This window comes from Entelurus aequoreus, linkage group LG12 (assembly GCF_033978785.1).
Source record: "Entelurus aequoreus isolate RoL-2023_Sb linkage group LG12, RoL_Eaeq_v1.1, whole genome shotgun sequence".
NCBI classification, from domain to species: Eukaryota; Metazoa; Chordata; class Actinopteri; order Syngnathiformes; family Syngnathidae; genus Entelurus; species Entelurus aequoreus.
Window position 1 is genome coordinate 50,301,105 of NC_084742.1, and position 27,106 is coordinate 50,328,210.

At 38.2% G+C, this 27,106-nt stretch overlaps 1 protein-coding gene across 1 annotated transcript; it reads left to right on the plus strand.

The window, feature by feature from the left end:
- The first annotated feature begins 2,262 nt into the window (after positions 1–2,262).
- Positions 2,263–23,909, plus strand: trmt44 (tRNA methyltransferase 44 homolog). Its single transcript, XM_062066189.1, is given in 12 exon segments — positions 2,263–2,647; positions 2,649–2,836; positions 2,903–3,020; positions 4,927–5,146; positions 8,802–8,870; positions 8,939–9,046; positions 10,356–10,427; positions 12,111–12,217; positions 12,320–12,503; positions 17,030–17,312; positions 22,209–22,325; positions 22,390–23,909. Coding segments are annotated over 12 exon segments (1,818 nt in total). The 5' UTR covers positions 2,263–2,525; the 3' UTR covers positions 22,620–23,909.
- The last annotated feature ends 3,197 nt before the right edge of the window (positions 23,910–27,106 follow it).

The following is a 27,106-nucleotide window of genomic DNA, read 5'->3' on the forward strand; positions in this document are numbered from 1 at the left end:
CGAAGCCTTATTTCCCATCCGGGAAGAAGAGGATTACGTTAAGTAAGTAATATACTATATAGTCTATAGCCTAGCTAGCTATTTTCGAAAACCGGTTTCGTTTAAATTTGCACTTAACAGTTGGGTTTTTAAAAACCAATAAACCCTATAATTTTCATGTTGCCATTCAATACATGTAACCCTCAAATCTCTCAATATTTTATACACTAACACTTGATCTTGTTGTTGATAACTTCCACGTCTCTTTCTTAGTAGCGCGCAGGCTAAGCTAACTAGCAAGCTAAGCTAAGCCTGAGAAGCTTTAAAGTTCACTGAGACGAGTCTGACGCAAATAATACATTTTCGTTTTTTCACACGATATGCGAATAAGTAAAAATGCGTAAATGAAGGATTTAACGCCGACTTCCAAGCCACAACGCTTGTTAAATGCTTTTTCGGTCAATGCTGTGTTCGCTGTGAGCTGGTTTGTTTTCAACGAATTCCCGGTTGCTAGGGGATTGGTAGGCGGAAGTGACGTAGATCCGCCCTCACCCATACGAATAATACGGAACCGGAAGTTGTAGTTTAACGTCTCCAGTGTTGTTCGTCGTTCGAGCGCATGAATATGATGCTGTGTTCCAAACTTGGATTATTTACGGAACTTGTGTGAGCCTTTGGCCTTACATTTTGTTACATATATATATTTTGCAATGCATTTTAGTTACTTTATTGAGTCTACAACTCCGTGGCGCTGTTTTGTACTGTTTCTGTATTTGTTTTGATTATTATTGTAGCCGAGTGTCCTGGGTTCGCCTATACAGTGTACTAGTGATGGGTCCGGCAACACAGATGCATCGGCGCATGCGTCGAGCTCATAGAGCGATACCCTGTGTCGGTGCGCGTATCGCTTTTAGAAAGTCACGTGACCGAACACGAGCTGTTTTGGTCACGTGATCGTTCATGAGCTGTTCTGGTCACGTGACCGCTCATGAACTGTATCGCACTGACGCCTGCGCGCCAAACTGTGTTTATTAGGAAGCGGCGCAATGCGTGTTGTTGACGAACACCGTTAGGGCCGCTTGTTGTCACTGTCACTCAAAGTTGCATTTCAAAATTACACAGAATAAATGTGTTTATTTTGTTTAGAATTCAGATGGGTTTGATTTGGTGCGCGGCATATATTGGCTGTGCGGCGCACGGTGTGCGCGGAGGACGCTTGAGCACTGCGCAATTGCGCAGGCGCGCACCTTAGAGGGAACGTTGCTCACAGGGCACAGAGGAGGCGTCAGTGCGATACAGTTCGCGTATCGGTCACGTGACCAAAGCAGCTCATGATCGGTCACGTGACTTTCTAAAAGCGGTACGCGCACCGACACAGGGTTTCGCTCTATGAGCTCGACGCATGCGCCGATGCATCTGTGTTTTAGGACCCATCACTACTGTTACTAGAGAAGGTACAGGAATGACGGCGTGGCGAAGTTGGTAGAGTGGCCGTGCCAGCAATCGGAGGGTTGCTGGTTACTGGGGTTCAATCCCCACCTTCTACCATCCTAGTCACGATACATGTTCACATTACTTGACACATCTAAAAAAGATAGAAATATATTTTTATTTAAATGAAGATATGAAATAATCCTAAATGAAATACAATGACTTGGTTTATATTATTGTATATACTAGGTCATAAAATCAGTGTCAGTTGAGTCGGTCCATAGGTTGCCTGTAGGGATTTTTAATGTCCAGCAGATGTCAGTATTTAGTGACACAGTATCGACACAGTATCAATACAGTTTTGCAATGTGTCGAAACGCTTCATGAGGCCTCATCAACCCATCACTACAGTGTACTTATATAAGAAAATAATAAACGGGAGACATTAGAACAGGTTCGGTAGCCACCGCTTCTTTAATGTAAACTTCACACACATTCTTCCACTACTGCACGCACCCCACGTCACGCCCTACGGTAACTCTGGAGGGACAAAACTCCTCCTCCTTACCTAACACACTCCGGTAACTTGGGACACCCTGAACTGTTTGTTACATTATTATTCTTGATTATATGTAAATATTGCATCTTATAAATAAAGGTTTATAAAATAAACATTTTTTATAAAAAAATACAATAAAATAAAAGCACAGGAACTACATTATTCAAAAATAAAAATAAATATTTTTTATGGATCACTATTGTAAAATAATATTGTGGTAATTGTGTATTTACTTCCTAAATAAAGAATCTCATCTAAATTAAATAAAAAAACCCAATTTGAAATGTGATTAGTGAACAGTGTTTCGCCTCGCTTACGTCATCAGGGAGCGACAATGTTTTTGCCTTATTTTGGTACTTCAAACGCACCAAATTGTGGATTTTACACTGACTTTTACGACCAGACTAGGGTTAGGTGATTGAACTAAAAAAAACTCTGTTTTCTTCAAATCAAATATATACTTTTATATTGGAATACGAGCTCCAAGGGCCGGAAAGTTAGCTAGCGAGCTAACTAAAGTTACGCACGTTTGGTTGTGCGTCTCTTCATCTTAAAGATGCCTAAATTATTCGACATTGAATTCCCAGAAGAGTGTCAAACCAACCCCGATAGGTTCTGGTCGGCTGTTGACGTGTGGTTAAAAAAGCCTCATGTCGTCAACAAGCGGCTATGCGGGGTAAGAGACAGAAAGTCAAAATGTGAACGGCGCAGTATTGAGTTTGGTGCTAGGCAATGATGGACTTCCTAAGGACGTGTTAAACTTCATCACCACGGCATGTACACACACACTTTCCTACAATATAAGGACTTTTATTCCAAAAGTTAACATTTATGGGACCCACCTGCACAAAGAGATTGTTGTTAAAGGTAAGTGGTTCAATCAAATTCCATTTAAATGTTTTACGTTTTTTATTAACTTGTTATTTTCTTCAGATTTTGAATGCCAGAAAGTGACATTTATTCCATTTGAGGAGGACGAAGAAGGGAAAGTGTCTCTGAAAAAGTGCAACGTTTACCAGATTCAGCTGCGCCTTACAGACTACATGCAATTGTGAGTGTCCACGTTTACTCAACTGCAGAATGTATCCTTTCATCCAATTGTCTATGGAAGTGGTTCTCAACCTTTTTTCAGTGATGTACCCCTGTGAACATTTTTTTAATTGAAGTACCCCCTAATCAGAGCAAAGCATTTTTGGTTGAAAAAAAGAGATAAAGAAGTAAAATACAGCACTATGTCATCAGTTTCTGATTTATTAAATTGTATAACAGTGCAAAATATTGCTCATTTGTTGGGGTCTTTCTTGAACTATTTGGAAAAAAATATATAAAAATAACTAAAAACTTGTTGAAAAATAAACAAGTGATTCAAGTACAAATAAAGATTTCTACACATAGAAGTAATCATCAACTTAAAGTGCCCTCTTTGGGATTGTAATAGAGATACATCTGGATTCATGAACTTAATTCTAAACATTTCTTCACAAAAAAAGAAATCTTTAACATCAATATTTATGGAACATGTCCACAAATAATCTAGCTGTCAACACTGAATATTGCATTGTTGCATTTCTTTTCACAGTTCTTTTTGACAGACATTTAAAAAAAATCTCACGTACCCCTTGGCATACCTTCAAGTACCCCCAGGGGTACGCGTACCCCCATTTGAGAACCACTGGTCTATGGCTTGTCCCTCTGAGGATATATATATATATATATATATATATATATATATATATATATATATATATATATATATATATATATATATATATATATATATATATATATATATATATATGTATGTATGTATGTATGTATGTATGTAAGTGTATATATGCGTATGTATATGTGTATGTATATGTACAATACAGGCCAGAAGTTTGGACACACCTTCTCCTTTCAATGCGTTGTCTTTATTTTTATGACTATTTACATTGTAGATTGTCACTGAAGGCATCAAAACTATGACACCTGTGAAGTGAAAACCATTTCAGGTGACTACCCCTTGAAGCTCATCAAGAGAATGCCAAGAGTGTGCAAAGCAGTAATCAGAGCAAAGGGTGTCTTTTTGAAGAAACTAGAATATAAAATATGTTATACACAACAAACTCCCTTCTTGTCTCTCATGGACACACACCTGTTGTTGTTGACTTTGGACTTATCGGCTGCACAAGATCAAGGCCGCGGAACAGAGACACACTGTAGGCTTACACACAAACAACATGCATCCACAAAAATATACGCCACACATACGCACCCCACCACTTCCAACCCAACGCCCTCGACGCAAATCCCATAGGGGTGATGGAAGGATGGTCAGCGCAGAGAGCTGCGGCCTAACACCATTACCCCGCAGTCCCTTCCCTCTGTTGCTAGATATCTCGAGATGTACGTTGTAATATGTATATGTGCTTTGCTATGGAGGTTTTTTCCCACTCCAGACTGAGCCCCCTTAGGAGCCCAGTCTAGATTGTATTTTTTTTACTCATCCTTCCCCAGCGTTTTACCTATTTCCCCATCTTTTACGGGGCGCCTTGTGGCGACCCATCAGCGTTCCTGTTCTGTAACCCTGTACACGGTTTGTTTGTCTAATCTTCAACGGGTTTGTGCTGAAAACAAAGTTTTGTTGTACTTGTGCAATGACAATAAAGACCTATCTAATCTAATTTATTTCTTTTTGGAATTTAACTTTGTTTTTATAATATTATGTATTTTTTGAAAACTTTATTTTCGCTATTTTTTCACTTTTTCTCCCTTGTAATTTTCTAGAATTAACCATTTTATCTCTTTGTAATTACATAAATTTTTTTGTAGTTAATGCCTCAAACATTCTTGTAATTTTATATTTTACCATGTTAATATTTCAATGAGTATTTGAGTTCTTTGCAGATAATTGTGGCACAATTTGAACAAATAATATTTTTCTTCTGATGACCTTTTTTTTTGTCTTCATGTAGGCTGTTGGAGCTGCACGTGTTGACCGTGGATGGTTGGCACTGTGACGGCGTGGCCTACCCGAAGCTGGGGTGGCTGTCGACTGAGCTGCTACCAAAGCTGCTGCGCTGGTCTGTGGACTGCAAGAGCAGCGACTTTACGAGCACACTGTCTCTGCTGCCGGTGGAAAAGTACAGCTTGACATACCAGCAACTCAAAGACAAGTACAAGGCCATGGTCAAGGTACAGTAGCACTCCAAAATCAACACTCTATTCACATTTTATTACATACACTCAAGTTATATATAATTTGTATGCATGTGTATAGTTGTACCAGTGACGTGCGGTGAGGTTCATGGCTGGTGAGGCACTGACTTCATCACAGTCAGATTTACAAACATATGAACCCTAAAGAGTATCTTATTCACCATTTGATTGGCAGCAGTTAACGGGTTATGTTTAAAAGCTCATACCTGCATTCTTCCCTGCTTGGTGAGGCTCAACTGGCTGGTGACTCACCGCAAATGTGAAAATTCAGCGATTTTGAATAAAAATAATCTAAAACTGGTGAAGTTAAATGGAAAATAACTCTATAGTATAATCACTGGATACATATAACAATTTAATTAATTTTTTTTCTTTTTACATTTTTTTTCTTTCCATGATGGCACGTGAGGCCCCGCCTCACCTGCCTCCCCTGCCTCCCTTGACTGCACGTCACTGAGTTGTACCTCAACTTACAAGCTCAATTAGTTGAACTACAGAGCTTGTAACTCGAAACACTCTTATCTTAAACCCCCCCCCCCCCCCCCCCCGTTAAAATGAAAAAAAAAATATATATATTTTGTGATTACACCCTTTAAAACACCACAATGTAACATTGTAACATGCCGAAAGAAAACAACTAACTTTTAGATGATAAACATTGTTCGAAAACACAGTAGTTTTATGCAATGATAATTTACAGTATTCACTTTAGCTAGCGGATTTCTGCTTTAGTTGTTGTTGTTGTTTCTGTTGCACACGGACGTCTTTGATGGACAGTCTGTAGACAACAAGCAATATGTGTGTCTGTCTGCCAAGACTAATGCTTGATCGTCCAATTTGTAGAGTCAGGAGAAATAATTAAAACACGTTGGCCACACCATCGTCAGCAGCTCCATATTTTCATGGATAAAAGTCAGTTTGGACTTTTGGCGTCTTTGGCTGCTTGGCATGGAGGATCCCTCCTGATTCGGTGTGATGCGGACCGACGGTCCTCTGCGGCGGGCTGCCTCGTTGGGCTGGCTACACTGTTGGTCATGTTTTTAAAGGTTTATTTTTCTGATTCGGTAGTTGTTGTTCGCTTTCCTCTTTTCTCTGCTCTTCTTCGCACTGGCTTTCTCTGTTCCGGTGGTTGGAGGGCAAGTTTGAAAACTAACAACTCAGAACTCAAATTTATACTCGCAGCTTAAAGGGTAACTACACTTTTTTTTCCTCGTAATTTTGCCCATCATTCACAATCCTTATGTAAGACAAGAAAACACATTTTTCTTTTTTACTGTACTCTAGAAATTAAATAAATGGGATCAAAAGTCCACTTACAATGGAGCCTTTGGGAGTCGCTTTATTCTGCCTATAAAGCCCTTAAAAAACATCTAAACACCTCCATTAATGTTTTATATACATTATGTAAGTATTTATGTTATGTAGTAACAGGCACATTTGTAAAAATATTTGATATTTAAGTTTATGCGGCGAATGAATTTCAACAATACATCACAACGTTCGCTTTTTTACCCCACCACTTCAATGATTTCTACTCGCTGCAGACTTCATGAGAGCCAACAAACATAATAAAACATCACTTACTGTACAACGTCTGCTGTCATTAGGATGCTGGCTGATAGAATTTTGTTATATTCCCATTTAGATGAAAAATGACTCGTAATCCTCGCGAAGAAAAGGGAAGCAAGCGTCTTTTCGTGTCGTTCTCGCCATTCGTAGGTCTAAATTGGCTGTCAAAGTGTACCAACTTGTCGGAATACGCTCTCATCCTTCTACTATCCAGGTGAGAGGCATGATTTATGATCTAGAATAAACTTCCACAAGCAAGGAAGCGAGGAATCACCTTACTACACACATTGGCACGCAAGCTCGTGATCACGGCGCCGCTATAAATAGTTTGTCTGCGTTAGCGCCTATAATAACCCATCCATCCATCCATCTGCTTCCGCTTATCCGAGGTCGGGTCGCGGGGGCAGCAGCCTAAGCAGGGAAGCCCAGACTTCCTTCTCCCCAGCCACTTCGTCCAGCTCCTAAAATTCTAGTCACCAAATGTAAATGGAGTATTGTTGGCGCTTTTTGAATGTTTTTTTATTGGGTTTTATGGGCCGGATGGAAGAGCTCTTTGGCTCAGCTGCAAGCAGACTTTTATTCACGAGTTAGAAAGGATTTTTAAAAAATCCATCCGTCGTCATGTCTTTCATAATGATGGTGAACAATAGGCAAAATTCCAAAAAAAGTGCAGTTTCTCTTTAATGCATAACAAAAAGCAAAGAGACAGCTTGTATCACAAAACACTTGCAATTTGAGGTACTTTTAAGTTTTTTATTTTCATTTTAATTATTGTAAAACTGTGATGCATTACTGCTCTTACAGTGATACTGCTAATTTCTTGAAGAAGCAGCTAGCGTGCTAATTGCTAACATGAATAAACACAAGGCACATTAACATTCTAAACGACACACTGCAACTTAAACTTTTACAAACACATTGCTGTCTGAGCAGCTAAGATATTCAGTTGTGCACATTGAACCTACATGCTGTGTTCTCTTAGGAACACAGTAATCGTTAGGAATATCCATAAACAGACGTATCAGGAGGAAGTGAACCCACGGGACTTCACATAAACCAAAAGTTAAGCACGCTGTTTTGCTTTTATTATTTCGGAACACTTTTCAAATTAAAATGGAAGATACAAATATTTGAACTCTCAAATAACAATACTATTGCTGTTAAGAAACTATAATATCATATAATTTGTTTTCTCCCAAGGATATATATTTTATTTTTATTTTTTTGTAAAAAAAAAGAAAAAATACAACTTGGTGAAGAAGTACTTTTTGAGCACATTCAACAATACTGTGATAATAATGATGACCGTGATCATTTTGGTAACAATAACCGTGATGTAAAATGTTCATATCCCTAATGTTACCAATGTTAAAAGCTCAAAAATCGGGAAAAAAAGACAAATTCAAGCAAGTCCACCCATCTTTTTCTTTACCAGTTGGATCTTTTGCTTGTTTGTTTCTGAATTAATCCCACACACTGCGTTGGTATGTGTAGAATAACTACATTTCACAGTTTATGAGTGAATAAATAATATGAAATAATAACACATTACAAGTATTTATATATAGATTCTAGGGCTGCAACAACTAATCGATTACATCGATTAAAATTATCATTATAAAAAAATTATAAAAATAGTTGGCGATTCATTTAGCCATTGATTCGTTGGATCTATGCTATGCGCATGCGCAGAGGCTACTTTAATTTTTTTTTTTTTTTTTATAAACCTTTATTTATAAACTGCAACATTTACAAACAGCTGAGAAACAATAATCAAAATAAGTATGGTGCCAGTATGCTGTTTTTTTTTCAATTAAATACTGGAAAGGATAGAAATGTAGTTTTTCTCTTTTATCCGATTATTAATCGATTAATTGAAGTAATAATCGACAGATTAATTGATTATCAAAATATTTGTTAGTTGCAGCCCTAATAGATTCTGGTGTTTAACATGTATGTTTGGTAACAGCTCCAAATGAAATGAAAATGCGTATCAAGCTACAAACATATGACAGATCATAATATGACAACTTTATATGTGGTATGCTTTATATATGTTTAGGTTTGGCCCGAGGTGACAGATCCAGAGAAGTTTGTTTTCGAAGACGTCGCCATCGCCACTTATCTCCTGGTGGGCATTGACAGTCATTTTATTGTGGGTGTTCTATATGACTGTGTGATAAATGCATTTGACTGCAGGTGCTTTGGTCCGAGGAGCAGACGGAACATGATCTTAAAACAAAACAATCCTTCGTAGATTTGGGCTGTGGAAATGGTCTTCTGGTGCACATTTTGACGAATGAAGGGGTGAGTCATAAATGTACGCTATAGCTAGTCACCATGGGGCCATTATTGGATTGTTCCCGTTTTAATGTTCAAATACTACTTTTTCTCAGACATTTTTACTTCTGGTGTACAATTTCTAAACCAAGTTTGTTTATCCTTGCAAAATCTGTAAAAAGAGCATCCATGATTAATTTATTTTAGTAATATTACATGTTCTTGCATATTATCACTTTTTTTTTTTTTTTTTTTACAACATTTCTAAACTTATTGACATTAATAATGATAAAACTCCTTCAAATATATTCCACCATTGTATTGTCACAACTTTGTTTCATGTCAAATTGGACTTTTTTTCTTGCTATTACACCTAGCTTGGGGACGCTGAGGTGCAGCATAATTGACAGATTTCCCATCCCTCTCAACGTCTTAAGGACAGGCACCCAAACAGCCATTTGATGCTGAAATAGGTTTTATTTCACATATTCCATGCAGCATCAAAGCCTAACTTGATTTTTAAATATAAATCCAAAGGCTTCCGGGTGAGTCCTTTTTACCAAAAATAATTTTCTAAAGAAAATAAACCTACCCTATCAAGAAAAACAAAAGACAAACTCTTAACTTCCTACTTTAAAACAGGAGAAAACAGAAGCAAATAAAATGTGGCTCTTACCCTGACTCAAGAAGAATCTGAAGACATGTTTAGCGAATATTTCTGAGGCTGATGGAGGATAGAGATTGTACTAATGTCTCCTCCTGTCCCTCAGGTCTATCTTTTAAAGGAGCCTGGTTCTCTGCCACAGCCAGTGTAGCGAGGCCTCATGTGCCCTCACCTGCATGAACCTTACTCCAAATTACAACTACCCCTTACGTTTACAGGCGTAAGACTTGCATATTATACATTTGTGCATAAAATGTCAGAACTGACTTATTTTTGCAAATATCATACAAAAAACCCTCCATGATGGTATTGTTTTTTCCTCACATTTTATAATTTTTCTGTAAAATTTGTAAACTAAGTTTTAAAAAATTTTTGTAAAATTTTTAAACTTACTGAAGTTATTCTTGTAAAAGGTCTTCCATGATTTTATTATTTTAACCTTTTTCATGTAAAAGAACAGCTCTTCTCTATATAATTACAACATTACTTTTACTACGACTTAATGATTATTATACTGTATTTATTTCATGATTTAAATGTATTAATGTTACATAGTCAAGGATTTTTCATTTCGTAAATGACCAACTTTTTTTTGATATACCTAGCATATTATGACTATTCTCATACAATTGCATATTATCTGTTGAACTCACCTTTGATTGTGTATTGCAGCACCCGGGTAAAGGCATTGACGTTCGTAAGAGGACTATTTGGGACATGTATGACTCCAACACGCTGCTGGAGGTGAACATATAGTAGCATTTCAAATAATACTAATACACACAAACACAACATTTCCACAGCCTGTTGCTAGGCATAAGTGATTTCATGCAAAACAATTTCCAGGATTGAATCAATCAAAGGTGTAATGTTCTACAGAATTGTGGCAATTCTGTAGACTTATTATGATCATGATACTTTGATTATTTTCTTGTGCAATTGCAACTTTTTTCATTTAACATTACACCTTTGATTGATTCAATCGTGGAAATTATGAGATTATTCTAATTAAGTGACAACTTTACTCTTACAAAATGACAACTTTATTCTCAAAACATTAAAACTTTTAACCCATACTTTTGACAAATCGACACTTTCTAAATGGTACTGGTGCTTAAATGATGCCCAAGCTGGTACTTATTAAAAGGAAAGCATAAAAAATGTGTTTAAATACAATGCCTTTTTATTTTTAAGGAATTTTGTGGAGTGCAAGTTGAACAAAAAAATAACTACTGCAATAATAGAAGTAAAATAACAACGAAGTGCATGACGGATCCTTTCTGCTACGTCTTATTCTCTGGAAAACCAGGCGTGTGTGAGGTGCGTTGCCAAGCAAAGTTACGTCACACGTACATTGCCATTGTTCTATTAGAGGTTTTTTATGAGGGAGGGCAAACGGGAAGCACCAAATACACACAAATCTTTTAAAGTTAGCAGGCGTTCTTCTCTGGCACACGAACCAGGAAGTGACGTGGCTTGCTAAGGAAAAAGTGTTGTACAGTTTTCGGTACTGATGCCTGCAATCTGCTGCTGTGATCACGATCTACAATGGTCCGAGAGCCTTTGTACTTAAATATTAATACTTCATATATTCATAGACTTTAATTGGTTGCAGGAGGGCAACAGACCGAGGTTGCCATTCAGTGATGGCTGCTTTTGTCTAATACAACTACTAATTCATTCTAAATATTATCATGAAATTAAGTTGAGAAAAATTTAATAATTTCAAATGTAATAATTTCCCTTCAATACAATTAATTCTCAACATGATTACACGGCTGCCTGGAGAGCGTTGTCTCACCCTCTATTTTCTTCGAGCATGTAAGCTACCCCCGGTGTAACACACACACACACACACACACACACACACACACACACACACACACACACACACACACACACACACACACACACACACACACACACACACACACACACACACACACACACACACACACACACACAGGAGATCCCAAACAATTGATGTTATGCTACAAGTGCATTATTTTGAAAAGCGTATGAAACCAGTCATTTCATTCGGGCCGGATGGCAATTTTTTATTCAAAGTTAAAATGTTTCATTTAATTTGGAATTGCGAAAAATTGTGCCCGAATGCAGCTGGGATAGGCTCCAGCACCCCCCGCGACTTCGAAAGGCACAAGCAGTAGAAAATGGATGGATGGATGTAACATATGATAACTAGTGATGTTTTTCTTTCTTGTTTTTTTAGTACATTTTTTTGGAGCCAGTGACATACACTAGTTTTAAGACTATTCAAATTTTAGGAAATGCATTACCAGATTTCTTAAAATGTAAAAATAAAGAAAACACAGAAAAAAACTAATAGGGAAACACAGGCAAATTGTGTTTTTTCTTACAATTTATTTTCTTTCATGATTAATTAATGTATGTAATGTATCTTTCTAGGAGCAAGCTATCACTCCCAGCGATAGCTTTTTATTCCCAGATACTGACTGGCTAATTGGGAACCACTCTGACGAGCTAACACCATGGATCCCTGTCATCGCGGCCAGGTACGGACCTATTCATGCTGTTTCTAAAGCCACCACCAGATGGCACTGTTCAAATGCTGTTTTCCGCTGCATATACAGTATAGTATGTCCTCCTTTGGACAGGTCGTCTTATTCCTGCCGGTATTTTGTCCTACCATGCTGCTTCTTTGACTTCTTTGGCAAATACCAGCGGCGTCACAGCCAAAAGTCGCAGTACAAGGAATACATTGACTTCATCACAGACGTTAGCCGAGTCAGCGGCTTTGACACACAGATGGACTGCCTCAGAATACCCTCCACCAAACGGGTAAGGATGCTGTTTACCCAGAATTATGGGCTTGGTTGTCCAAAGTGAAAAACAACAGCAGCAATGATCATTTGTGCAGAGGCTGAATTTTCATTATTGAAGTTCTTGGAAGTTTACGACCTAATTCTCTTAAGATCATAACTTTTTTGCATGCATTAACTATTTTTGTTACTCAACGACTTAACTCATTAAATTACAACGTTTTGTGCATACAAAAACTACTAACTTTATGATATTGTTCTTGTAAAATAAATCTCTGCATATCAATATTTTTGTAACTATAACTCAGTTTTCCTGAAATGATGACATTTGGGCATTTGTTGTCTGTAATGAGTTGAATTCTGATTTTTTTTGTATATGATGACCATTTTTGTGTGACTTAACGACTTCTTCTTTTAAAATCCCAATACATCTGATCACTTGACCCGTGAAATTGCAACTTTTTTGCATATACGGTTAGTTCTTCTGGTAAAATTACAACTTTTATTTAAGGAAAAACATTTTTTGTGTAATTTCCTGCCTGCTGAAAATCCATTCATAATTTTAAACAAAAAAATGTTTTTATTTTAGATTTTACATCATGTGTGGTGTAATATTCATAGCTATGTTTTGTGATTTCTTGGATTTTTGGTGCTAAATTAATTTATGATTTAATTGAGGCTTTAGAGCAGTGGTTCTTAACGTTGTTGGAGGTACCGAACCCCACCAGTTTCATATGCGCATTCACCGAACCCTTCTTTAGTGAAAAATATATATATATATATATTTTTTTCAAATTCAAGACAAAGTTATATGTTTTTGGTAACACTTTAGTATGGGGAACATATTCTAAGTAACAAAGACTTAATTTAGAGTTATTTGGTTAGGGACCCCGACTTAAAGAAGTTGAAAAACTTATTCGGGTGTTACCATTTAGTGGTCAATTGTACGGAATATGTACTATACTGTGCAATCTACTAATAAAAGTTTTAATCAATCAAAAAAAGGGTTAGGGTTATAATAAGGCCATGCAGAATAAGGCATTAATAAGTACTTAATAATGACTGGTTAAGAGCCAATATGTTACTAATTTGCATGTTAATAAGCAACTAATTAATGGTGAATATGTTCCCCACACTAAAGTGTTACCATGTTTTTTTGCTGGTGCACAAAATGAACCGTGTATGAACATCACCTTGTTCAAAGAACAAAACCAACACAGTGCATAAACTAACAACAAATTACACACCTGCAAATCAGTGTGACTTCTGCTGTTGCCGTATCCGTAATACGCCGATAGGGAAATGTTTTTATTTACACGATGAGTCGGGTGTGTCTTGATCTCCGCCCGACTCACCGAACCCCTAGGGTTCGATCAAACCCAGGTTAAGAACCACTGCTTTAGAGTATGTACACCACATTAGTTATGGCATTTAGGAAATCAGTGGTCTTTCTCTGTAATGCAGAGGAACATCTTGCAACTGAAGCATCTCATGTACTTCTTGCACTTGATCTCAGCATCTGTGTGCATGGCTGCTGCAGTCGACCATCTCTGGCATGTTCTTGGCCCCATATTTTCTTAACGAAGCTTGTAGGTGTGGAATTCTCTTTTGAAGCGGTGGTTCATACTTTTCTTCACTCTCCTCACTGTCATCTACTCCCTTGCCTGTGTTGAGTTGAGTTTGAGTTTATTTCGAACATGCAAGCATACAACATGATACATCACAATTTCCAGTTACTCCTTTCAACATGTTCGAAAAGGAGTAGGAAGAAGCAGACCTTATTTAAACCTACCCTTTTTCTTTTACATAACAGTTGCTAAAACTTTTGTTCACTTCGTGTTCTCAATTTATTAAAAATATTATTATTATAAGGCATTATTTTTATTATAAGTAATTATAATAAAAATAAATAAATGAATAAATAATACTCGGTGAAGTAAGTTACATTTCATATGGTGAGATGAGTAAGATTATTTTGAAAATTAATGGATGGATTAAATAAATTCAGAATGTTTATCATGGTTCATCTTCTTTGTACTTTGTAAACACTTTAAGTTTGAAGAGTTTCTTGAAGTGGATCATATTAGTACATTGTTTGATTGCTTTGCTTAATCCATTCCATAATTTAATTCCACATACAGATATACTGAAGGTCTTAAGTGTTGTACATGCATACAAATGTTTTAAATTACATTTTTCTCTAAGATTATATTTCTCCTCTTTTTTTGAGAAGAATTGTTGTATACACTTGGGTAGCAGCTTATAGTTTGCTTTGTGTATAGTTTTAGCTGTTTGCAAATTCACTGTGTCGTGGAATTTCAGTATTTTTGATTCAATAAATAAAGGGTTTCTGTGTTCTCTATATCCAACATTATGTATTATTCTAACTGATCTTTTTTGTAACACCGTTAATGAATTAAGTGTACTTTTGTAGTTATTTTCCCATATTTCTACACAATAAGTCAGATATGGTAACACTAGCCTCAGCCTTCCCGGTAAGGTCTATTCAGGTGTACTGGAGAGGAGGCTACGCTGGATAGTCGAACCTCGTATTCAGGAGGAACAGTGCGGTTTTCGTCCTGGTCGTGGAACCTTTGACTAGCTCTATACTCTCGGCAGGGTCCTTGAGGGTGCATGGGAATTAGCCCAACCAGTCTACATGTGCTTTGTGGACTTGGAGAAGGCATTCGACGTGTCCCTCGGGAAGTCCTGTGGAGAGTGCTCAGAGAGTATGGGGTATCGGACTGTCTGATTGTGGCGGTCTGCTCCCTGTACAATCAGTGTCAGAGCTTGGTCCGCATTGCCGGCAGTAAGTCGGACACGTTTCCAGTGAGGGTTAGACTCCGCCAAGGCTGCCCTTTGTCACCGATTCTGTTCATAACTTTTATGGACAGAATTTCTAGGCGCAGTCAGGGCGTTGAGGGGATCCGGTTTGGTGGCTGCAGGATTAGGTATCTGCTTTTTGCAGATGATGTGGTCCTGATGGCCTTATCTGGCCAAGATCTTCAGCTCTCACTGGATCGGTCCGCAGCCGAGTGTGAAACGACTGGGATGAGAATCAGCACCTCCATGTCCGAGTCCATGGTTCTCGCCCGGAAAGGAGTGGAGTGCCATCTCCGGGTTGGGGCGGAGACCCTGACCCAAGTGGAGGAGTTCAAGTACCTCGGAGTCTTGTTCACGAGTGAGGGAAGAGTGGATCGTGAGATCGACAGGCGGATCGGTGCGGCGTCTTCATTAATGCGGACGCTGTATCGATCTGTTGTGGTGAAGAAGGAGCTGAGCCGGATGGCAAAGCTCTCAATTTACCGGTCGATCTACGTTCCCATCCTCACCTATGGTCATGAGCTTTGGGTTATGACCGAAAGGACAAGATCACGGGTGCAAGCGGCCGAAATGGGTTTCCTCCGCCGGGTGGCGGGGCTCTCCCTTAGAGATAGGGTGAGAAGCTCTGCCATCAGGGGGGAACTCAGAGTAAAGCCGCTGCTCCTCCACATCGAGAGGAGCCAGATGAGGTGGTTTGGGCATCTGGTCAGGATGCCACCCGAACGCCTCCCAGGGAGGTGTTATGGGCACGTCCGACCGGTAAGAGGCCACGCGGAAGACCCAGGACACGTTGGGAAGACTATGTCTCCCGGCTGGCCAGGGAATGCCTCGGGATACCCCGGGAAGAGCTGGACAAAGTGGCTGGGGAGAGGAAAGTCTGGGCTTCCCTGCTTAGGCTGCTGCCCCCGCGACCCGACCTCGGATAAGCGGAAGAAGATGGATGGATGGATGGACAAAATGCTTGTGTCAATGTTGTTGTTGTCCTAATAGTTATTCACTTAACAGTAAGATCTGTGGTAAACATTACAGAACCTTATAAATATATCTATTTTATTGTCAGAAGACTTAACTTTTAATGACTTGTGATTGATTGAGTGAGAAAGAAGGGGGAAAAGAAGTTGCCGCATGTAATATAAGCAGAATACAAGGTTTCAAAATAAGATTCTCCACAAAAACACATTTTAAGTTCTCACGGGCCACACACAATGACATTGGGCCTTGAGTTTTACACTTGTGCTGCATAGCCTTTCTCTCATAAAATATTTTTTGCTTACACTAAACATTCTAATTATCATGGTCATCATATGCAAAAATGTCCTAAGTTCACGACTGTTTTTATTTTTTCTAAATGCAGAAAGTCATTCAAACTTGTCTTTTTATTCATAACATTTTTACAGCAAAACTGCACATTTTTAATGAATTTTACATGTATTTATTATTCTTTTTAGTATTACTTATATTTTTTACTACTATTATTACTATACCTACTATTATTAATATTGTTATTAATCTGTTAATACATGTATGCATTGCATATACTATATACTGTAGGTGTATAAATGTATATTATGTATTTACAGTATATGTATATGTATATATGTGTGTATATGTATATATGTATGTGTATGTATGTGTGTGTCTATACAGTATATATATATATATATATTACACACGAATATAGCGTATGTAGTATATTTAGTTTTGTGTACTTTCCTGTTCCAGGTTTGTCTGGTTGGTAGGACCCGTAACTACCAGGCGTTTGACGAGGCGCAGGTGGAAGACCGGAGAGCTCAATACATACAGAGCCGAGGGTCGGCGGTCAAGAAGGATCACATGAGCAGCAGCTGGGGATCGGGGTTCCATCCCCGAGAGAAGGTGGAAGTCGTACGAAACTGCGGCACTCTTTCTCGGGACTTTGTAGACAACGTGGTCATACGTGTCGCTGATGCTCTGCTGAGGATGACGGCGGATGGTGGCCAGAGTTCTTCTAGCTGGAACACAGGAGGTAAACACATGAAGTGAATTTATATTTATATAGCACTTTTCTCTAGTGACTCAAAGCGCTGTACATAGTGAAAGCCATGATATAAGTTCCATTTAAACCAGTATGGGTGGCACTGGGATAATGTGGGTAAAGTGTTTTGCCCAAGGACACAGCGGCTGTGTCTAGGATGGCGGAAGCGGGAATAGAACCTGAAACCCTCAAGTTGCTGGCACGGCCGCTCTACCAACCGCCCCACATGATAGTGTTGTCTTATCTATGCTCATCACAGCATCTATAGGGTAGTGTTGCATATTATTTCATAATACCTTTACATTTTCGGAACTTATACATGTAAAATGAAATGTTTTTTTCTTGTAATGTAACAGCACTCAATGCAGACTCGAAGAAAGGAGAGTCGGACACTCACAAAGTTGTTAATTTTTGGGTTTGTTATATAAATAAGTAAATTTGATTTTTTTTGGCAAGCATTAAGAATATTTCATCTTAAAATTTTATTGATATAGTGTACTAAACAAGAGCTATCTTTTTGCGCGCTGCTTTTTACTAATAGTACATTTTCTGAGCTATGAGCCCTTAATATGTTCCTTGACTGGATACACTGACGAGTACTATATGTGCAGTTACTTATATTTGTCAGTGAATATATATCACGCACTATGGTTGGATAAGTCAATAGAAATAGCTGTTGGGGACCCTCATCAGTCTGCTAACTGAACGTTGGCTAAAAACTCCGGGTTCTAGGTACAAACAATGCAATGCAATCTTTGGGATCAATCTGTCCATCTTCTGCTAGTGAGCATTCTAACAGGCTTTATTCCTCACTTTTGTACGATCAATTTACTGCAGCACAATAGTTGTTGCTGTAACTCACTTTCACACCACTCTGGCACAGGTCCTGATCGGGTTGTGTACATTCATAAAGGGACAACTAAGGCGGACATGCTCTTCTGTAAAAATGTACCCGAAAGACATGATATAATTATATAATAGTCAATGAAACTGCTGAGAAATAATTCAAAGTCCAATGTTTAATGTGTGCTTAAAGACACTTGTTTTGTTTAAGTGTACATAGGGTTGGGTATCGAGTATCGATTGGAACCGGGACTAACTTTCCGATTCTCCCGGTATCGTTCAAAAGTTTAAAATTCGATTCCTATTTTCGATACCCAGTCCGCCGACCGGAAAAATAAAAATAAAAATAAAAAAGATGTCCGCCGAACCGGAAGAAGAAGCAGCTGAGCACCAACGAAGAAGCGCCCACCGCCGGAAGTGTTAGCATAGCCGAGCGAGTCAGTCAAGCTCAAGCATGGATAGCGGGCGTCGGCGGTCGAAAGTGTGGCTTTAATTTACAAAAAAAAATGAAATAACCGCGAAATAACAGAGCTCCATGTCCATCAAGAAACAAGTGGAGAGAGAGCTGCAGATGTACCAGGACGTTCCACCGATACTTATGTCTGACGACCCTGCTGCATGGTGGTGGTCCGGTGGAACCAACAAAAGACTTATCCTTTGCTGTCAGATCGCGCTTTCTCCTATTTATGCGTTCAAGCTTCTTCCACACCCAGCGAATGTGTATTTTCCACAGCAGGAGACACTATCTGTCCAGAACGCTCACGCATCCTGCCTGAGAAGGCGGATATGGTAATTTTCCTAAACAAGAACTGTCTCTGATTTTATACTGTACCTGCTGCTAATCTGGACTGGGTTTTGCAAGTTGTTTCTTATTGTTTATTTGCTTTTCTGCACCAGGTTAGCCCATCAGTGGGAGCACGGTAACATTTTTAAGTACCTGCAGCATCCTACACTTGTGTGTGTAAATGTGTTTTCATGAGGTTTTCAAAAATAAAGCTCTCTTGAGGAAAGTGTACCCCTGGGACAATGTATTCATAATTTATAATATTTATATTCAAGTTCATAGATTTGATATTTATATTCTAGTTGAAAACAGCCCTGTGAGGAATTTATAGTAAAGTTCATAAAAAGTTAATATAATTAAAATTGATGGAGAATGTCAGACTATTTCATTCAGAAAGACTGTAGGTTAGCTTGCTCATTTAAAATATCCTAAACATTTTTTTGACCCTGCCTCTTAAAAGAATCGGAACCGAGAATCGTCAGGAATCGGAATCGAAACAAAGAACCGGAATCGGAATCGTTCGAATTCAAACGATACCCAACCCTAAGTGTACAGGAGTAGGGGCCCCAGTCAAAGTGCGAACAGTTTTGGGACCACCGCTGTTCTGTTGACACAGTGTTGTGACAATGTATTTGCCCCCTTTCTGGTTTCTTACTTTTTTTGTCAGACTGAAATGTTTGAGATCACAAATAACACTCAAATATTATGCAAAGATATTCCAGATAAACACAAAATGCAGTCGTGTATAATGTAAGTTGAAACCCATCTCCAAATAACCGACATGGCAGTTTTGCGTTGGTTTAAAGTACTAATTGTCAGTTGTTGTTTTTTTTTGTTTTTTTTTATTAATCGCACTGCTTTAATGCTGAGAAGCAACAAGTGCAATTCAACACTTGCAATAAATGACAGTGAGTCTTTCACATTGCTGCGGAAGAATTTTGATCCACTCTTTTTTTTTTTAGAGAATTGTTTTATTTCAGCCATAATAGAGGGTTTCCGAGCATGAACTGCCTTACTTAATGTCATGCCACAGCGCGTCTAAGAGATTCAAGTCTGGACTTTGACCAGCCAATCCCAAAACCTTCATTTTGTGCTTTTTAAGCTATTCAAATGTATTTTAGATCATGTTCCTGCTATGGACACCAAGTGTGCTTCCATATTTCACAAGCTCATGGCTGCACATTGTCCTTCAGGATTGTTTGTTAGAGAGCAGACTTCATTGTTCCAAGTTGTCCAGGTCCTGAAGCAGTAAAGCAGCTCCCCATCATAATACCTACACCATCATTGATACTTTTAGTATGATTCTTTTTCTCACATGCCGTGTAACTTTTACCACAGATGGAACTTGCTTGACACACACCTTCCAAAAAGTTCAACCTTTTTTTCCGAATAATATTTTCCCAAAGTTCTTGGCTGTCATACATTTTTGGGGGGCAAAAGTTCATAATATTTTGAAACATCAGTGGTTTGTGCCTTAGAATTCGGCTAAGCATAACATTTTTGACTAGAGTCAACCTGATGTTTGAGTGAGGCATGCAGTTCTTGATTTTGTTCTTGGCTCTTTAGGGACCTCTTGGATAAGTCATTGCTGTGCTCTTGGGGTGATTTTATCAGCTGCCCACTCCTGGGGAGGTTCACCACTGTTCCATGGTTTCTCCATTTGTGGCTAATGGCTCTCAGGACGGTTCGCAGGAGACACAAAGCTGTCTTAACGATTTTGTAACCTTTTTCAGACTTACAGATTTCAAAGACTTTGTTTCTCGAGTTTCCCTGAATCTTTGAAAGGTTATATTCAGGTGATCTCTGGATTTGACAGAACTGGCAGTAATCAAGCCAGTGAAATTAAAACTCAGCTTAAAAAAAAGTTGATTTATCACAGTTACTTCAAGATTGAACTTTTTCACATATGGCCAAGTAGTTTCGAAAATGTGTTTTCCCTAAAAAGAGAAAAATATTTTCCTCTTTTCTTAATTATAAATGTTGTTACAATGTTGGATACTCATGAGGTTCATGGGTTTAGGTGTGCGCTTACACGCAGTTTTGAATGCCCCTAAATGTGCTTTTTTTTTGACAGTGGGTCATATTGTCTCTCACAATGATTGTGAACCATAGGCAACATTTCAAAAAACGTGCAGTTCCCCTATAAGGAAAACAGGGTGGTTAACAATGTAAAATGTTTTACGCAAATCCAAAAACACTGCCCCTACAGTCCTTCCCTTATGAAGTTCTTCCTTAATGGTCTCTAAAAATTGTTTTCTGTGGAATAATAATGTAAAAATAGTAATCAAGTAAAATCCCACTATAATACAATTTTACAACACAAAAAAGATGTTAAACTTCTTTTTAAATTTTGAGTAATTGTATTACAAGATAAAACGTCTGAATTGTAGCCTACCAGAAATTAATAAAAGAATAAAGTTGCAGTTTTATACAACAAAGTAGTGATGTTTGAAATTAAAATGTAACCGCATTCTCTTTCCCCGCAAAACTCATAGAATGAAAAATGTTTAAGTTTTAATTCTGAGTTGAAATTCAACAATTTTACTGAAGTTTGTAATTAAGACAACAAATGTATTCTTGTAAAATCATGAGTTTATTGCCGTAAAATCTTTTTCATCGTAGTACTCGGGCCTACGATTTTTTCCCTGTGATGTTTACCCACGTAAAAAACACAACTTTATTCGAGTAGATATGACTTAATATTTATATAAACATGTTTTGACTTTTTCCCGTCGTACTCCCGTAGTACATTAGTCTCCGAACACTATGACACTTTTCATGTATTATATAATACATCCATTTAATCAAGTCAAATACAAATAGGACAGCAAGAGAAGTATCCAACACTTCTTTTTTCTAAAGTAAAGGTGTACAGCAGATACAGATCATCTACATCAACAATATGATTTGTCAGAGTGGCTGGACAGGACATGTTTAAAAAAAAAAAAGAAGGTACAATTATATCGTAGCAAAATTCCAATGTTTTCTTGCAATGTTTTGACTTTTTTTAACCATGAAATTACAACTTTATTCTTGTAAAATGTTTACGTGAATGTTTCTAGCAATATTTTGACTTTTTCCTCATAATGTTCTAATATTTTGCCACATAAAAGTACAATCTTATTCATGCATAATTGTGAATTTATTGTCATTGAATCACATTTGTCTTGTAAAATTCAAACTTGATTTCATATACTTTGACAATTTTCATCACCTTAAAATACAACTTAGGATAAATCTTGCTGAATTCTGGCCTTTAGGCAGCTTGTCATTGGGCGAGGTGGCATTGTTGTTGCGTCAGGAGACGCTCCAGAAACTGAAAAAGGAATGTGGCGGCCTCCAGACGCTCCTGAAGAACAACCATCAAGTTTTTGAAGGTAATGACACGGTGCTTTTATTTTGAAAAAAAGAAGAAAAAAAGCTGTATTTCCTTTTTTTTAGTGGAAGGAGGAAGCGTTCACTTACGAGATTGGCGGGACGGAAGGCACCCGAGGGCGGGCTCCAAGAAAAGGCCTGTGGCCCTGGGTGCCCTCAAAACACGTCCCTGCTGGTTTTACAGCCACCACCCTCAAGGCTGCCCCCTGCTGGCACAGCAGTGCAGCTTTGCTCACGGACACGATGACCTCCGACCTTCTAACAGATCTTCGAAGAAAAGCAAACGTGACGTTTGACTATTTTATTCATCAACACTCATGTGACTCCTAAACATCAGAATTTTTTTTAGTAACAAAAAAAGTCCTCTTGGTTTTTGTAAAGTTGTGACTTCATTGCTGTTAAATTCCCAAAATGGTTAGTTTTTGGATGAAAAAACAATGAGTCTTTCTGGTATGATACAAATCTAGTTTTGGAATTACATTTCTTATGAATTACAACTACCGCTTGTGTAGAAAATGGATGGATGGATGGATGAATTACAAATGTATTCTTATTAAATTATTTTTTGATTATATAAATGTTTTCAATCTTACAAAACCACAACTTTTTTTTTTTTTAACTTTAATATTTTTTCAACTTAATTTAAGGACTTTCTCCTAATTTTGCAATTGTTTTTTTTGCATAATTTTTGTTGTCAATTTCACTTACAATAAAAACCTAATATTATATTTATGATTTATATCAATTTGTAATTTTATGACACTAAGGTATTGAAATCTGAATATCACCAGAAGAGACTTTGTGATAAAATCAGGAAAAACTTAGATTTACAAGAATAAAGATGCAATATTAAAAAGCCTATTATGAGGAAACGTCACATTATAATAAAATGTTAATATTCAAAGATAAAAGTAGGCATACTTCAACAATAAATTCATAATTACATGAGAAAGTTTTAACTTTATTTTTGAATATATTTTTATGATTTATTTTAAAAATTGCAAATATTACAATTATGACAGCGAAAATGTATCAAATCAACATTTTATGAGACAAAGTCGGAACCTTACCAGAGCAAACAGACTAAAAAGATGAGTCATAACAATACAAAATATAAGTTGTAGTTTTCTGATTGTTATAATAAACTATTACAAAAGAATACATTTTCTTGGCTCATCAATTTGAGGGTTCCTGGTTCGATACCTAACTTTCTGCCACCCTAGTCGCGCAAGTCTGTTGTGTCCTGGAGCAAGACACTTCACCCTTGCTCCAGATCGGTTGTGGTTAGGGCCTTGCATGGCAGCTGCCGCCATCAGTGTGTGAATGTGGAAATAGTGTCAAAGTGTTTTGAGTACCTTAGAAAATCTATAAAAGTATAACCCATGTATCATTTATTTACCAATTGTGGGAAAAAAATCCCCCGATTTGCAAAGACCCCCACCAGATTGCACGCTAGTAGCTAATGGGCACGTTCATATATTATAAAGAATTCTACTCTGTATTAGATATAAAACACAGAAATTAAATAATGGCAAAACGGTGCTATGTAGGGATAAGAAAATATAATCTTTTAATAAATGTCATCAAGCTACTCTACTGTATGTTTTTTTTTTCCAGGAACCAGTGGGCTACATTTAAGACTGCCGATATTATCGACCGATAAATGCTATAAAATGTAATATAGGAAATTATCGGTATCTGTTTCAAAAAGTAAAATGTATGACTTTTTAAAACGCCGCTGTACGGAGTGGTACACGGACGTAGGGAGAAGTACAGAGCGCCAATAAACCTTAAAGGCACTGCCTTTGCGTGCCGGCCCAATCACATAATATCTACGGCTTTTCACACACACAAGTGAATGCAACGCATACTTGGTCAACAGCTATACAGGTCACACTGAGGGTAGCCGTATAAACAACTTTAACACTGTTACAAATATGCGCCACACTGTGAACCCACACCAAACAAGAATGACAAACACATTTCGGGAGAACATCCGCACCGTAACACAACATATACACAACAGAACAAATATCCAGAACCCCTTGCAGCACTAACTCTTCCGTAACTTGAGTTGATTTATTTTGGAAAACCTTGTTAAATTGTTTAATGCATCCAGCGGGGCATCACAACAAAATTAGGCATAATAATGTGTTAATTCCACAACTGAATATATCGGTATCGGTTGATATCGGAATCGGTAATTAAGAGTTGGACAATATCGGAATATCGGATATCGGCAAAAAAGGATGGGATAAAAATAGGATCGGACATCTCTATTTAAGACTTATGAATCAATGGCTGCATGTCAGTCGTAATTAAAGATTAAAAGATTGTTTTTTTTTATCATGACTCAGTCTTACGTAATGCGTTAAATTCTGAATGGAGCGCAATGAAAAAGTCATGACACCCGCCATGCACTGAAAAGTCAAAAGTGTGTCGTTTGTCCCTCTGCAGGCGTCTGCAAGCCCCTCTTTGTTGTCCCTTTCATGTGCAGAAGGGGATGGCTTTGAGCCAATGAGAAGAGAGCAGTCCTTTTAGTATTTTATTTATGGCTCACCAGTGGGTGGTCTTCTGTCTCTTTCATTGAAGCCCCCAGACAACATAGCTCCGAGGATCATTGGGACACTCAGGCCATGTCCACACAAACACGGAGAGTTTCAAAAACACATATTTGGGGTTAAAACAATCTCCAGCCACACACGTTTAGTATCTAAACTAGATATGTCCGATAATGGCTTTTTTGCCGATATCCGATATTCCGATATTGTCCAACTCTTAATGACCTATTACGATATCAACCGATACCGATATATACAGTTGTGGAATTAACACATTATTTATTATGCCTAATTTTGTTGTGATGCCCCGCTGGATGCATTAAACGGTGTAACAAGGTTTCCCAAAATAAATCAACTCAAGTTCCATCCATCCATCCATCCATTTTCTACCGCTTATTCCCTTCGGGGTCGCGGGGGGCGCTGGCGCCTATCTCAGCTACAATCGGGCGGAAGGCGGGGTACACCCTGGACAAGTCGCCACCTCATCACAGGGCCAACACAGATACACTGACAACATTCACACTCACATTCACACACTAGGGCCAAATTAGTGTTGCCAATCAACTTATCCCCAAGTGCATGTCTTTGGAGGTGGGAGGAAGCCGGAGTACCCGGAGGGAACCCACGCAGTCACGGGGAGAACATGCAAACTCCACACAGAAAGATCCCGAGCCCGGGATTGAACTCAGGACTACTCAGGACCTTCGTTTTGTGAGGCAGGCGCACTAACCCCTCTGCAACTCAAGTTATGGAAAAAAATGCCAACATGGCACTGCCATATTTATTATTGAAGTCACAAAGTGAGGAGGGGGTGGGTGGGTAGGGGGTACCGGGGGGTGTATATTGTAGCGTCCCGGAAGAGTTAGTGCTGCAAGGGGTTCTGGGTATTTGTTCTGTTGTGTTTATGTTTGTCATTTTTGTTTGGTGTGGGTTCACAGTGTGGCACATATTTGTAACAGTGTTAAAGTTGTTTATACGGCTACCCTCAGTGTGACCTGTATGGCTGTTGACCAAGTATGCATGCATTCACTTGTGTGTGTGAAAAGCCGTAGATATTATGTGATTGGGCCGGCACGCAAAGGCAGTGCCTTCAAGGTTTATTGGCGCTCTGTACTTCTCCCTACATCCATGTACAGAGCGGCGTTTTAAAAAGTCATAAATTTTACTTTTTGAAACCGATACCGATAATTTCCTATATTACATTTTAAAGCATTTATCGGCCGATAATATCGGCAGTCCGATATTATCAGACATCTCTAATTATAACATGTTTAATCAGCAACATGGTGATGTATTACAAGTGTAGTGAAGTGTACATTATTTCTAAAATCAGCACGCACTAACGAGCAAAGGAAACCATTTTGCATGTTAAAGGGAATTACAAGGCATTTAATCATCGATATAGTGATATGGTACATGTGCAATGAAGTGTATATTGTCTTTAACATCAGTACACACTACAAGGAGGATGCTACATTGGGTTTTTTTTTTAGTTGCTTGGTCTCTTTCTACGCGCGAGCACGGTTGCGCCTAGCTCCATCTACAAAAATGGAAGCAATTTAGTAATAATTTAGTCTGCTGACATATCGAGTAACATATTGTGTCATTTTCCATTCTATTATTTTGTCAAAATTATTAAGGACGTGTTACAAAATGTATTATTAAAGGCCTACTGAAATGAATTTTTTAAATTTAAACGGGGATAGCAGATCCATTCTATGTGTCATACTTGATCATTTCGCGATATTGCCATATTTTTGCTGAAAGGATTTAGTAGAGAACATCGACGATAAAGTTGCAACTTTTGGTTGCTGATAAAAAGCCTTGCCTGTACCGGAAGTAGCGTGACGTCAACAGTTAAAAGGCTCCTCACATTTCCCCATTGTTTTCAATGCAGCTAGAGCGATTCGGACCGAGAAAGCGACGATTACCCCATTAATTTGAGCGAGGATGAAAGATTTGTGGATGAGGAACGTTCGAGTGAAGGACTAAAATGCAGTGCAAGACATATCTTTTTTCGCTCCGACCGTAACTTAGGTACAAACTGGCTCATTGGATTCCACACTTTCTCCTTTTTCTATTGTGGATCATGGATTTGTATTTTAAACCACCTCGGATACTATATCCTTTTGAAAATGAGAGTCGAGAACGTGAAATGGACATTCACAGTGACTTTTATCTCCACGACAATACATCAGCGAAACACTTTAGCTACGGAGCCA